Consider the following 15350-nt stretch of genomic DNA (forward strand, 5'->3'; position numbering starts at 1 on the left):
TTCGTCAAATTGAGAGAGCTCTTCACTATCATGTCGAGCACCTGCAGACACTCAAACCTAAAGACATTTTGGAATAAATATAAAACTGCATTATCAGAAGAGATCACACATCAGTACCAAGGGACAGCACAGGCCACTGATGACTTATATGTCATCAAAGTGCTGAAACGTATTGAGGACAAAGTTTTCTCAATGGTGGGAAAACAGCTGTCTGATTTTGGCCCACCCCACAACAAGCAGTATAGTTGTCCACCGATTTCCTCAGGGAGCTCAGTTATGATACCGTAGCCTTGAGAGCTCAAGATCAAAAGCATATTTTTTAATAAAACGTGACTCATGTGGTGACTGGAGAAGGGGGTCTCTATTTCCTGGGCACACCTGCAGGGTGGGAGTGTACGGGCAAGATATTCTTGTTGAATTTGCTACTGGTGCAGTTGCACAAGGATAGCTGCAACCTTGTTCAGCGGAAGAAGAACTTCCCACTCAGTGTTCAAGCTTCTGCTGAATCTTGCGAGTGAGAAAATGTCCAATTGCACTATAAGCAAGAGCAATGGTCACACCACTCCTGCATCAGTGCAAACTGATCATGTGGGAAAAATGCTCAATGTCACACAAGTGTGCAATCGAGGCACTCAATCAAACCTTACAGTCAGCAGTAACATAATGTTGAAGGGTTGAGTACTTCCCTTGCTCACAGGCGACTTCCGACAGATGCTGCTGGTCATCAAATGAGGCACTTGGCAGCTGCCTCACCATGTGCCTCAAGTCTTCCTCACTGTGGCCAAATACAGGAAGACTGCACCTCTGCTGCAATGTTGTAAGCTCAGGAGATAACCTGATTAATGAGGTTTTTCTGAGCTTACAGCAAAATTTGAGCAATATGGATTGGTTATGTGAAAGAGCAATCCTGGCACTCCAGAATGAATCACATCAACAAAAAAATTGTTGATGAAGTACCAGGTGAGGTGACCATCTACATGTCACTTGATAAAGTGATGGCAAGAGACAACTCTGCTACATATTCTGTAGAGTTCCTAAACTCATCAGAGCTGTTGAGGATGCTGTTCCACAAGCTGGAGCTGAAGGTGGGCGTGCCTGTCATACTGACGCATAACTTGAATGCACCAAGATTGTGCAATGGCACTAGGTTACATGTCAGAATGCTGTGAAGGCGTTTCACGCAGGCGACCATCATCACAAGCGGAGCCAAAGGAGAGACAGTATCGATATCATGAATTCTCATCATCCCAACAAACTTGCCTTTCCAGTTCATATGCTTGCAGTTCATTTTGAAAGTGGCCTTCTTGATCACTATAGATAAGAGTCAAGGACAAATGTTAAAAATGGCGGGTATTCATCTGGGCACACCATGTTTTTCACATGGACTGCTCTACATTGGCTGCTCGGGTGTATCGTGAGCTGGAAATCTCTACATATATGCAGAGAACAAGAAGTCTTGGAAAGTTGTTTATAGAGACATATTACAGGAGATTTGTGGCTCTTAATACACATCAAAACAATTATGATCTTTTCTGTGCTTAGCATACTGCAAACTGTATTGCAATTATTTTGTTGTTTGCTACTTGGTTGCACAAAATGTTTTTCCTTAAGTAAACATGTCAGCTGTGAGTGACATGTATTCTTTCAGCTGCTTCCATCATCTCAAAACTTGGCATTGTTGTTGCTTCCCTCCAAACTACACAGTTTGCTGGGCCACAAGCGGCTCAAACCTGAATACCTCCAATAGAAAACTTTAGTGGTGGCACATATGCACGAATAATGAGTTTTGGTAATAACATTTCTTTATAAATACCTGTTTAACCAAAGGTAACATCTCGTTGTGCAGCTTGTAGACACATAAACTAAGGTGTAAAATTACACTTAGCTTTCAAGTAATTTTCAAAGCAAATGCAATACACAGCTACATTATCCCGTCATACCAGCAATGCAGCTCAACTGTGAGACAAGGAAAGTAGGACTTTGATGAGCTCAGCATGATTGAACTTAGGTGTTTGACTGAAGGTAAGGACATTAGATAGAATTGAAATACCTTCAGAATTAAGGATTTTGGTAGTTAGACAACAGTTTTTTTGTTTTTGTTTTTTTGGATTCTGTATGGATTTCGATATTGGGAGTTTTGGGGGATGTAGTAGGGAAAGATCAGCAAGGCACAGAGTGTGTGTTATGAGAGGACAACAGTGGGGGGTGGGGGTTGGGTTATTCACTAGGAGTAGGATAGGTATCACTGGTTAGCAGTATTCCAGGGTGGGAGTAGGATGCCAGTTTCCGGAGCATTCTTCCAGTTGTTGGTGGGGCAAGGGTTTCAATTTGGGAGATGGTGTGTAGATAACTGGGACTGGATAATAAAAGTATCTTTTAGAGGGAGCACAGTTGGTTCAGAGATGCCTGTGTCATGGAAATTTGTTTCTTTAGTACTATTTCTATGAGGGAAAGGGATTTCCTGAGCTAGGCTAGCTGCAGTGCCACTATAACGCAATCAACTGGAATAATTCAGGTCGGCAGAGGTATGTGTATTCTGCGAGCTGTGAAGGAGAACTTGTCTGGAAGCTTAGCAACATTTATTCATCTTGTTTATGTGCCCACTGAACACTCAGTATGAAGTATCATCTGTATTCAAACGAGATAGAGGGAGAGAGAGAGAGAGAGAAAGAGAGAGAGAGAGAGAGAGAGAGAGAGAGAGAGAGAGACAGCAGGGGGAGAAGGGTGGAGGGGGAGGGTTATTGGCAGAGGTAGTTAAGGTCCATCCTCTACCAGTATTTTGCTAATGTCTGTCATAAGTGTGAAACAAGGGATAACTAATTAACTTACAATATAGGATTCTGAGTGTATCAATCATGTTAGCAGAGCTTATATACTAAGGACCAGGTAGAGATCAAGATTACATTTACTACTTTCAAAACAGCACAGTTTCAAGAAAACAAACAATTAGACTCACTATCATGTCCTGAGTTAAGGAGATGTTCTCCAAGATCACAGCCAAATACTCGTTCCTTGAGGATACCAGACTGACGAAGCCGGCGACGTGATGGACGTGCCAGAATAAAAGAGCGAAAGAAGGCAATGAGCTTTCCATGCTTCCGCAATACAGGTTTACTAGGTTGCTGTCGCTGCTGCTCTATTTGTTGCTGCTGTTGCTGTTGTGGAGGCTGCTGCTGCTGCTGTTGTGGAGGCTGCTGTGGAATAGGTAACCCGTGGGGGACCTTATCACCGATTACTGCAACACACTCACTAGGGAAGAAGCCAACTTGGAAACCACGCTTGCCTCTCCACCATACTGACTCCTCTGGAGGTGGCATGTCAATCACAGAAATCATGTCCCCAATCTGTAATACATAGCAATGGCATAAAATGGTAAGGCATTTCATAGCTTCCATCTGCATATGACAAATAGCAGATTAAATGATAATATTATATGGTGCTGTGGTCAGAGATGTCACTTTTTCCAAGTTTGCAGTCTGTTTATCAGGACATACTGTATGAGGTTAGTAAAGCACATCAAGCATTAATGATATACTTTAGGCAGATACACAACAATGAGATAGTTAGGACCCTGTTGGAGCAGCAGTTTGTAGATGATAAATTTACACAATTCTAATAAAACTAAAGAATTTATATACCTGCTCACTGAATAATATAATGTCAAATGTAGTTCATAAGCAAGTATTGTAATAGAATAAGTTAACTAAGTGTGAAATGAAGTGCAAAAAGTAGTTTTCTTGATAGCTTTATAATTTCAGTATTTAAAGGTTCATTTTTATTGTTTAAATTAACATTTGATGGGAGCTGATTAGCTTTGTCCAAGTCAAGCTAAGGTAACTCCATAAACATATACATAAAAATTGAAGTGTTTGTGGAAGAAGTTTGTGAACCTCAAGGTTCATCCACTGGGTTCAGTGTCTGGTATTAACTTCGGTTCCATTGTTGTCCACCATAATGGTAAATTGGTGGTATAGTAGTGTGCACGGTATGCACATCAGAATGAGTGTTTGGTTCAGAGAAAGAGAGAGAGAGAGAGAGAGAGAGAGATAGGGTACTTTGTGTTAGTGTCCCATGTCTCAGGCTCCAGTTGTTGTCTATCCTGGTAACTGGCAATGCCAGGGGAGCATTACACAGGATCGCTGTTTCCGCTTCCAAGTTGCCCTTGTGGAAATCCTACACTTGGAAAATTATTGCTGTTGCTTCTTAATGCATACTTATCCTGTTCGCTTTATGCCACCAATAACATATGCTATAGTGGTTAAGTTATCTCATCACATCTAAACTAACATGAAAATAAATGCTAAATATTCCACACACACCCTGATGTGCATGCTACAGGCAGATGTAGCGGAATGACACTATTGGTACACTGCTCCTTCACACTGTTCATCTCACCATCACCCTTCTTCTTATGTGTGCACCACTATAGCTGCTGCGGTTGAGGAGATATGGATATTTGTAGTGGTTACTTTCACATAGTGGTGGTCACCAGAACATCGCACATCTATTTCGCATCAATGTGTTTATTTCAAGAGAAAAAATTTGAGAATTATCTACACTCCTGGAAATTGAAATAAGAACACCGTGAATTCATTGTCCCAGGAAGGGGAAACTTTATTGATACATTCCTGGGGTCAGATACATCACATGATCACACTGACAGAACCACAGGCACATAGACACAGGCAACAGAGCATGCACAATGTCGGCACTAGTACAGTGTATATCCACCTTTCGCAGCAATGCAGGCTGCTATTCTCCCATGGAGACGATCGTAGAGATGCTGGATGTAGTCCTGTGGAACGGCTTGCCATGCCATTTCCACCTGGCGCCTCAGTTGGACCAGCGTTCGTGCTGGACGTGCAGACCGCGTGAGACGACGCTTCATCCAGTCCCAAACATGCTCAATGGGGGACAGATCCGGAGATCTTGCTGGCCAGGGTAGTTGACTTACACCTTCTAGAGCACGTTGGGTGGCACAGGATACATGCGGACGTGCATTGTCCTGTTGGAACAGCAAGTTCCCTTGCCGGTCTAGGAATGGTAGAACGATGGGTTCGATGACGGTTTGGATGTACCGTGCACTATTCAGTGTCCCCTCGACGATCACCAGTGGTGTACGGCCAGTGTAGGAGATCGCTCCCCACACCATGATGCCGGGTGTTGGCCCTGTGTGCCTCGGTCGTATGCAGTCCTGATTGTGGCGCTCACCTGCACGGCGCCAAACACGCATACGACCATCATTGGCACCAAAGCAGAAGCGACTCTCATCGCTGAAGACGACCCGTCTCCATTCGTCCCTCCATTCACGCCTGTCGCGACACCACTGGAGGCGGGCTGCACGATGTTGGGGCGTGAGCGGAAGACGGCCTAACGGTGTGCGGGACCGTAGCCCAGCTTCATGGAGACGGTTGCGAATGGTCCTCGCCGATACCCCAGGAGCAACAGTGTCCCTAATTTGCTGGGAAGTGGCGGTGCGGTCCCCTACGGCACTGCGTAGGATCCTACGGTCTTGGCGTGCATCCGTGCGTCGCTGCAGTCCGGTCCCAGGTCGACGGGCACGTGCACCTTTCGCCGACCACTGGCGACAACATCGATGTACTGTGGAGACCTCATGCCCCACGTGTTGAGCACTGCGCCGGTACGTCCACCCGGCCTCCCGCATGCCCACTATACGCCCTCGCTCAAAGTCCGTCAACTGCACATACGGTTCACGTCCACGCTGTCGCGGCATGCTACCAGTGTTAAAGACTGCGATGGAGCTCCGTATGCACGGCAAACTGGCTGACACTGACGACGGCGGTGCACAAATGCTGCGCAGCTAGCGCCATTCGACGGCCAACACCGCGGTTCCTAGTGTGTCCGCTGTGCCGTGCGTGTGATCATTGCTTGTACAGCACTCTCGCAGTGTCCGGAGCAAGTATGGTGTGTTTGACACACCGGTGTCAATGTGTTCGTTTTTCCATTTCCAGGAGTGTATAATGTTCTCAAGTTTTTACAAATATTCTCAGATGTTAGTAGATTCTTTGAATGTTCTAGAATACTCCAGAGTGTTCTAGATATACTATAGAATTCTTCAACATTCTGAAATCATTCTTCAATGTTTTATAGCGTTCTGGAATGTTCTAGAAAGTTCCACAGCTTTCTTTAAGATTCTTTAATATTTATGAATGCATTGGAATACTTTTAGAATATTTTGGAATGTTCTTGTCGTTGTATAAAGATATGAATACGTGAGTGTCAGAATACTTTATTTCGGATTGCAGTATTATTGAATCCTTAATTGGATTTAAGAGTACTTAAGAGTATCTTTTTAACATTAAAGAGTATTTTTGAGCATGAAATACTAACATTTTGCAGTTCTTTTGGAAGTTCATTTTTATGACATTCTCAAGTGGTAGATCAGCTTAAACCTGAACCCCTCTGAACGCATGCATGTTTGCATTCAATAATTATGCTGCTGGAATCATTTCTGGATTATATTTCTGTGTCAGTATTCAGGAGCTTCATCATCCTCCTCTCCACAACTGCCTATTTTCTGTCACAGAGGTGATTAATTTTGACTAAACTTGTATAATGCCACATTTCAATGTTAAAAACAGTCATACACTAATATCTCAAAACTAATAGTATTCAAAATGGGAGTAAAGAAATGAATAATAAGAATATTTGTAACAGAAGATGTGTCTATTCACCAGTCATCAAAATAATACTGACAGATACACAAACTTAAAAATGTGGTTAAATGTCAAACTTCCAACTTCATATTAACCCTTCTTCAAAATAAAGAGAAAAAAAACCACACTCTGCGTGCAGATGCTGAAGCCAAAAAACGTCACTTGAAATTTCGACTCAAGGGACACACAGGGCACAGAGACTGAACAGGAAATAACAATATAAAAACAGCTCACTTACAGAAAATTAACAGGAACACAATGGACATTGAATTATGCCCTGATACTCCATTTTGATCTTGTGTGTCTTCTGAGCTAAGATTTTCAGTTATTTAGACTGTCTACAACATATATGTATATAAGCTTCCCTTTTTCCATTTTCTTTCCCCTGATGAAGGAATTTAGGGGACCTGCAGAAACTAAATATATATTAAAATTTTATATCTACCAATTCTACTCTTGCTGTTACTATATCTTCAGTAGTAAGTACATCACTCTTCTGCTGAGGGTTATAAATACAAAATCAAATAGGGGTAATGCAGGAGTAGGTTTAATAATGAATAAAAAATAGGAGTACGAGTAAGCTACTACAAACAGCATAGTGAATGCATTATTGTGGCCAAGATAGACACCAAACCCACACCTACTACAGCAGTACAAGTTTATATGCCACCTAGCTCTGCAGATGACGAAGAAATTGATGAAATGTATGATGAGATAAAAGAAATTATTCAGGTAGTGAAGGGAGACGAAAATTTAATAGTCATAGGTGATTGGAATTCAAGAGTAGGAAAAGGGAGAGAAGGAAACATAGTAGGTGGATATGGATTGGGGCTAAGAAATGAAAGAGGAAGCCGCCTGCTAGAATTTTGCGCAGAGCACAACTTAATCATAGCTAACACTTGGTTTAAGAATCATGAAAGAAGGTTGTATACATGGAAAAAGCCTGGAGATACTGACAGGTTTCAGATAGATTATAAAATGGTAAGACAGAGATTTAGGAACCACGTTTTAAATAGTAAGACATTTCCAGGGGCAGATTTGGACTCTGACCATAATCTATTGGTTATGAACTGTAGATTAAAACTGAAGAAACTGCAAAAAGGTGGGAATTTAAGGAGATGGGACCTGGATAAACTGAAAGAACCAAAGGTCGTATGAGTTTCAGGGAGAGCATAAGGGAACAATTGACAGGAATGGGGGAAAGAAATACAGTAGAAGAAGAATGGGTAGCTTTGATGGATGAAATAGTAAAGGCAGCAGAGGATCAAATAGGTAAAAAGATGAGGGCTAGTAGAAATCCTTGGGTAACAGAAGAAATATTGAATTTAATTGATGAACGGGGAAAATATAAAAATGCAGGAATACAAACGTCTCAAAAATGAGATCGACAGGAACTGCAAAATGGCTAAGCAGGGATGGCTAGAGGATAAATGTAAGGATGTAGAGGCTTATCTCACTAGGGGTAAGATAGACACTGCCTACAGGAAAATTAAAGAGACCTTTGGAGAAAGGAGAACCACTTGCATGAATATCAAGAGCTTTGATGGAAACCCAGTCCTAAGCAAAGAAGGGAAAGCAGAAAGGTGGAAGGAGTACATACAGGATCTATACAAGGGCGATGTTCTTGAGGACAATATTATGGAAATGGAAGAGGATGTAGATGAAGATGAAATGGGAGATACGATACTGCGTGAAGAGTTTGACAGAGCACTGAAAGACCTGAATTGAAACAAGGCCCCCGGAGTAGACAACATTCCATTGGAACTACTGACAGCCTTGGGAGAGCCAGTCCTCACAAAACTCTACCATCTGGTGAGCAAGATGTATGAGACAGGTGAAATTCCCTCAGACTTCAAGAAGAATATAATAATCCCAATCCCAAAGGAAGCAGGTGTTGACAGATGTGAAAATTACCGAACTATCAGTTTAATAAGTCACAGCTGCAAAGTATTAATGCGAATTCTTTACAGACGAATGGAAAAACTGATAGAAGCCGACCTCGGCGAAGATCAGTTTGGATTCCGAAGAAATGTTGGAACACATGAGGCAATACTGACCCTACAACTTATCTTAGAAGAAAGATTAAGGAAAGGCAAACCTACGTTTCTAGCATTTGTAGACGTAGAGAAAGCTTTTGACAATGTTGATTGGAATACTCTCTTTCAAATTCTGAAGGTGGCAGGGGTAAAATACAGAGAGCAAAAGGCTATCTACAATTTGTACAGAAACCAGATGGCAGTTATAAGAGTCGAGGGGTATGAAAGGGAAGCAGTGGTTGGGAAGGGAGTGAGACAGCGTTGTAGCCTATCCCCGATGTTATTCAATCTGTATATTGAGCAAGCAATAAAGGAAACAAAAGAAAAGTTCAGAGTAGGTATTAAAATCCATGGAGAAGAAATAAAAACTTTGAGGTTCGCCAATGACATTGTAAGTCTATCAGAGGCAGCAAAGGACTTGGAAGGGCAGTTGAACAGAATGGACAGTGTCTTGAAAGGAGGGTATAAGATGAACATCAACAAAAGCAAAATGAAGATAATGGAATGTAATCTAATTAAGTCGGGTGATGCTGCGGGAATTAGATTAGGAAATGAGACACTTAAAGTAGTAAAGGAGTTTTGCTGTTTGGGGAGCAAAATAACTGATGATGGACGAAGTAGAGAGGATATAAAATGTAGACTGGCAAAGGCAAGGAAAGCGTTTCTGAAGAAGTGAAATTTGTTAACATCGAGTATAGATTTAAATGTGAGGAAGTCGTTTCTGAAAGTATTTGCATGGAGTGTAGCCATGTATGGAAGAGAAACGTTGACGATAAATAGTTTAGACAAGAAGAGAATAGAAGCTTTCGAAATGTGGTGCTACAGAAGAATGTTGAAGATTAGATGGGTAGATCACATAACTAATGAGGAGCTATTGAATAGAATTGGGGAGAAGAGGAGCTTGTGGCACAACTTGACTAGAAGAAGGGATCGGTTGGTAGGACATGTTCTGAGACATCGAGGGATCACCAATTTAGTATTGGAATGCAGCGTGGAGGGTAAAAATCGTAGAGGGAGACCAAGAGATGAATAAACTAAGCAGATTCAGAAGAATGTAGGCTGCTTTACGTACTGGGAGATGAAGAACCTTGCACAGGATAGAGTAGCATGGAGAGCTGCATCAAACCAGTCTCAGGACTGAAGACCACAACAACAACAACAACATTGGAATAATGTGAAACTTGGCAGTGGATTCATAAATAATACATTTATTCTGTTATAACATGGCTATGAGCTGCCTATTTACATAACTGAATTTTCACTTCTGTTTTAATCTAAAGTAAAGCTTCATAAATGCAATCCAGCCACTATAGATATTATCTAAATGAAATTCTGTTACGAAATGGAAGGTGTTTGCAAGTAGAAATACTTTCAATATGTTTTTAAAACTTTTAATTCACAAGAAAAGTGGTCAAATATTTTTATAGCTGCATACTGCGCTCTTTTCTTTGCAATAGTAAGGATAACTTGTTGATGTGGGGGCTATTTTTACTCCTAGTATTACTTTTATTAAGGTTGCTATTCTTTTCCACAACATATTGTTTACGGGATTATTTTTTCTACATAGCTATCTCCATTTACAACCATGATTGTAGAAGGGGAGTGCAGCAAAATATTTAATCTCCATCTGCCTCACAGCTAACAAACTAAATACCACAAGTTTATTATGTAATCTGAACACAGTGCAACTTGGCACTTTTCACACAGATAAGACATTGCCATAGGCAAGTGACAAGCTTCATGCCAGAAAAGTGTCTTGGGATACATAAATAATAGGGTTATAAAACAAGTTTTTGCAAAGTGAATAAACCTGCACAAGAAGTCTACCCACTTTTTATATTACATTAGCAGATTTTGATTTTTTCACAATCTTTTGCAGAGCCACAAGGATGATTATATACAACTCAGATGAACTGTCTGCCTTGTTACTTTATAAAAACTGAAATTATATAACTACTAACTCTGATGCAATTTCTATTTTCTGTTGTGAAATTTATACTAGTGACAGCGGAATAACAGAAAATACAAAGTTGGAGGAAGAAGCGTTCTGACTGACAATATCAGAAACAGTTTCAAAACTCCTTTTTGTCAGATTTGGCTTCTGTTTGTAATATGTAGAGTAAATAATAACAAACAGAGAGCAGGATATCTTAACAGATTACTTACCTCAAAGGAAATCTCATCACCAGCCTGAGCCTGATATCGGCGAATTGCATAGGCTGCTGCCACAGCTGGTGTGTTAATGGGACAGCTGTCCCCATCAGGTACCAATAGCCGATGGCCTCTATTGTCTAGCTCAAGCCAGTTGAGCACTGGCCCACAATTGACTGTACTTGTTGCCAACTGCGAGAAGCGCAGCAGATAGTCAGACAGCAACTGGCGTGTGCTTTCCTGTGGACAAGGTATGAAACATTCAATACAATTCCTACTGCCAACAATAAAAAGATTAAGTAAGAGCTGTGAACCAACCAAGTGTGAAGCAAAAAGATCTTATTTCTTCATCTGACATGTAAAACTACCCACCTAAATTATAAATGTATAAAATTGGACATTGTCTTCACACACACACACACACACACACACACACACACACACACACAAATCCTATCTGGTGCATGAACTGTACCCATAATTCATTTCATCTATATTACTATATGAACACAAGATGTTATTTAATGTCGTTACCAAAAATCTTGAAAAGTTCTTGACTGATTTATTCAAAATTTTTACACGATAATCTAATAAACATTCCGACGCACATGGGCTACTTTAAAAAAAAAAAAATAATAATAAAAACAATGATGTACAGATTTTCCATCAAAACCAACTGTGAGATAGAAAATGCTGTGCTGCGAAAATGTGCTGTTTTCTTTCTCGCCGTCAGTTTTAACTACATTGTATGGTATGTAAACCAAGAGACAAATTGTTTCTTCTGTGTACATCCTTTCTCCTTATGTCTAATTTTAAACAAAAATTGTATTCACAACAATGTGCTTGTTTTATTTTCTTCCTCGCAGTCGCCTTCAATAGAAAAGAAGAGTGTTACATTTCAGCTTTATTGATTTATGTTTAGAATACAACTATGGAATCCAATTGGTGCAAAACTTCTTAATCCTACTTATTCGCAGATTAAAATTATGCACTGAAGCTACTATCCTCAATGTTCTACCAGCTGAAGAGGTCTCCCTCAAACCCTGTATACAATTATCCTAACAGGTTTACCAACTTATTTGAAGTGGACTTCAGTTCCCAATTAAGATTTTGTTTCCAATAAGAAGAAACAAAGCTCAAGATCAGAGAGAAGGGAGAAGAGGACAGAGAGGAAACATATATAGAGAGTGGGAAGGAAGTGATGAGAACAGCAGGAGGGAGGTGAGAAAGATTAGGACGTATATCCATTTCCCATACATACTGAGTAATTGCAAAGCACTGCCGGGTTTGCTAGAAATTTAATAAATTGCAGAAGCAAACTGTGACATGTTTTGCTTCCACCAAGTGGCAATGCACCAACAAGTGTAGATGTAGTTTTCACACAGTTTCCCCACAACCTCTTACAAATGCGCTAGTCACCAATTTGTATAAAATCTGTTTTATTCACAATTACATGATATTATTCTTGAAGAATCAAATTTGCCAATGCTAGTAATTCTTTTTATTACTATTACCAGTTTTGACAGATTTATGTTATCATCATCAGCCCCTGCAACATTAATAGATGTACATGCTTTTTGCAACACTGAAAGTCACATAGTAGACAGCATAGATCTGTTGAAACCAATAATTACTATTACTGTAATAGGGAAACTAGATTCTTCAAGAATAATGTAACTTTCAGATCATCCCCAATGACTCTTGGTTTACATACCATACAATGTAGTTAAAACTGACGGCGAGAAAGAAAACAGCACATTTTCACAGCACAGTTTATACTGCATGGAAATATACTATGTGAAGTTAAACATATAATTAACTGAGACCACTGAATACATTCCAGACATAACATAATAAAAAGAGAAAATCTTTTCTTTATTCTCTGAATTAGTACACAGTGAAAGAGAAAAGAAAAATACAATAAAAACAAAAGAAGAATAAGACAGGAGAAATACATTCACTTATTCTTGATATTTTTGTATTTTAGTCATACATAATTATATATTATGTATAGCTGCATATCATGGTGTAACAGGGTGTTTGTGCGTGTGTGGGAGGGGGGAAGGGATGTAAACAGCTACAAATGGCTGAACACCCAGAAAGAATTTGACTTACCACAAAAGGACAAGAGGCAGCTTGAAAAGGAAAGGTAAGAAATGAAAAGCTTTACAGCAGTTTCCTTCTAACTTACCTCATGATTTGTGCCAGGAACATTGTCCTCAGGAGGAAGCTCAGGAAGGCCTGAGAATTTTCTGTCATATATACATCGATGCAGTTGCTGATCCAACAAACGGAAGTTGTCATAGGATCGGCGTATTACCCAGCTCTTTCCCTGCGATGTAACTGACACATGCCACCATTTATTCTCAGAGTCTTCACTCCATAATGGTTTTAGTTCTTCCTCATAGAGACAGATCTGCAAAGAAAATTACATTCCTTATGGTGTGTTACACACCAGATCTCTAACAGTTTCACACAAAAGTCTATGTAAATGTTAAATACATCAGCAGGTGAACAGTAACAAATGACTATCCCACACACTGTGCATTAGCAGATACAAAGGAATAAAAGTAGGACTCAAGTAGCACAATGTAAAAACACAATGCAACATCATTTATTGATCATTTTCTCAACAGTTTGCCTATTACTCGAAGTATCATTCAAAAATTGAATACTGAAGAGACCACCATCTAACAAATCCATGTTTTATACTACAGTAACCTCCAGAAACCAACATATCTTGAAAATTCTTCATTCAGTTGCAGCCAGTACTTCAACTGTCACTCACATGTTTACAAATAATCCTGTCTATAATTATGTCAACAATATCTTCAGCCTGAATAGCCACACGGAAGAAGTCTAGTGCATGTTAATATCCAAAGTCAACCTTACAAAGGGGACTGATGACCTCAGATGTTAAGTCCCATAGTGCTCAGAGCCATTTGAACCATCAACCTTACAAGTAAACAAAAAAATTAATATAAAGTCTCCTTGAATAGCTGAACTGAAACTAAAATACATCAAAGGAGTTACCCAAAGAAGCATCTAACTGTGTGAGTGAAGCAATGCCAAGGAAACAACTAATAGCTTTATTCCTACACTAAAAATGATCTTGAAATTATTAGATTTATCAAGAACGCATAAGACGCACATGCAGCTGCTCCTCTGTGCACTTAACATATCTTACGACTATACGCTACTGTTGGTTGTCTGGGAAACTCAGAGACATCTGTGCTCGCTTTTTTTATCTACTAAGTGGTCCTCACAAGCAATGGCAGCTTTTTGCTGGCAGATACTTGAGCTGTGGTTACATCTGATACCAAGCAGCAAGGCAGAAAATGTATCTTCCATTCTGACAGGCACAAAAGGGGCTTCTATGTATTAATTAAAAGGTACTGAATTTTGTATACTACAAGAATGAAATGTATACTGCCCCAACAAATTTCCAGATGAACAGAGATTAATCCCCCTTTTAAGAAAATAATACTTTTACAGGAGTGTTGTAAGATAACAATAGGAGACTGTGTAATAACTGTTCAATATATAGAACTGCTAACATCAGTCTTTGCTATCATTATTGAATGTTTATTTCACACAGTCACTGTTGCATAGTGAAGCTGGGTTATTCCACAAGTGACAGTGAAATATGACTCACTTGTATCAGATCAGATGTAGATTTAATAGCAGCCAAAATCAGTTGAATTCTTCCATCTCAATACACCATTATTGAGAACACAGTTAAATACAAATCACAGTATGCAGAGAGGAATAACATAAGGAATAGTATAAATGGTCAGCCTGTTGCCATCCATATTTTCCACTGTGAGAATGACTTGTTGAATATAATCACAAGTAGTCAGAATTATGGTCAATGGTACGTGGATGTAACTAGCTAACCAAGTACACAACTGAGCTATAGCCTTTTCAGTTGTTTATATTTTCATTTGTAATGTAACATGGTCTGGTTGGTGTTACACACAGTAAAAGAATTAGATAAGGGTGCACACATATACGAGGGAGCACTGAAAGACATTGTCTCTCCTTCCACATTTTTAGAACATGCATGCTAGTTCAGTGTATAATGAAAAAGGATCACACGAAAGAATTGAGGTAACTCTCCATTAATTATGATATGTTCAGTCTCTATAGTGTTCACATAAATTGTAGAACTAACTTGCAAGGATAATTTTTTATGGTAAAATGACTATCAGTATGCTCCAGGAATGTAAAGGACAGGTTCTTCATGCCATGAGATGATTCAGAAACAACTGAAAACATTTAAAAAAATGATAAAAAGAAGTAGACCACTAGCCACACGGCAACAGAACTCTTAAAAAATATAACTGCAGAAAGACGGGCTTTATATTATGAGCAACAGAACTGAAAGTGTGAAACTGTAAGTTGAGGTTACTCTCTTTTTTTACTGCTGCTTGTATTTAATGAGATTCTTGATACTTTTTCATCACTACAACTGCTTCCAATCAGC

General features: G+C 39.7%; 1 protein-coding gene across 1 annotated transcript in view; it reads right to left on the reverse strand.

Annotated features, from left to right (window-relative positions):
• The window catches only part of LOC126419299 (GTPase-activating protein CdGAPr), a 478818-nt gene that overhangs the window by 93264 nt on the left and 370204 nt on the right, over positions 1–15350 (reverse strand). Inside the window, exons 3-5 of the mRNA XM_050086473.1 lie at positions 13056–13280; positions 10880–11104; positions 2957–3344 (exon numbers count right to left, since the gene is read on the reverse strand). Of these exons, the coding sequence (XP_049942430.1) occupies positions 2957–3344; positions 10880–11104; positions 13056–13280 (838 nt within the window). The remainder of the gene's footprint in view (positions 1–2956; positions 3345–10879; positions 11105–13055; positions 13281–15350) is intronic.

The sequence above is a fragment of the Schistocerca serialis genome, chromosome 9 (genome assembly GCF_023864345.2).
Source record: "Schistocerca serialis cubense isolate TAMUIC-IGC-003099 chromosome 9, iqSchSeri2.2, whole genome shotgun sequence".
In the NCBI taxonomy this organism is placed as follows: Eukaryota; Metazoa; Arthropoda; class Insecta; order Orthoptera; family Acrididae; genus Schistocerca; species Schistocerca serialis.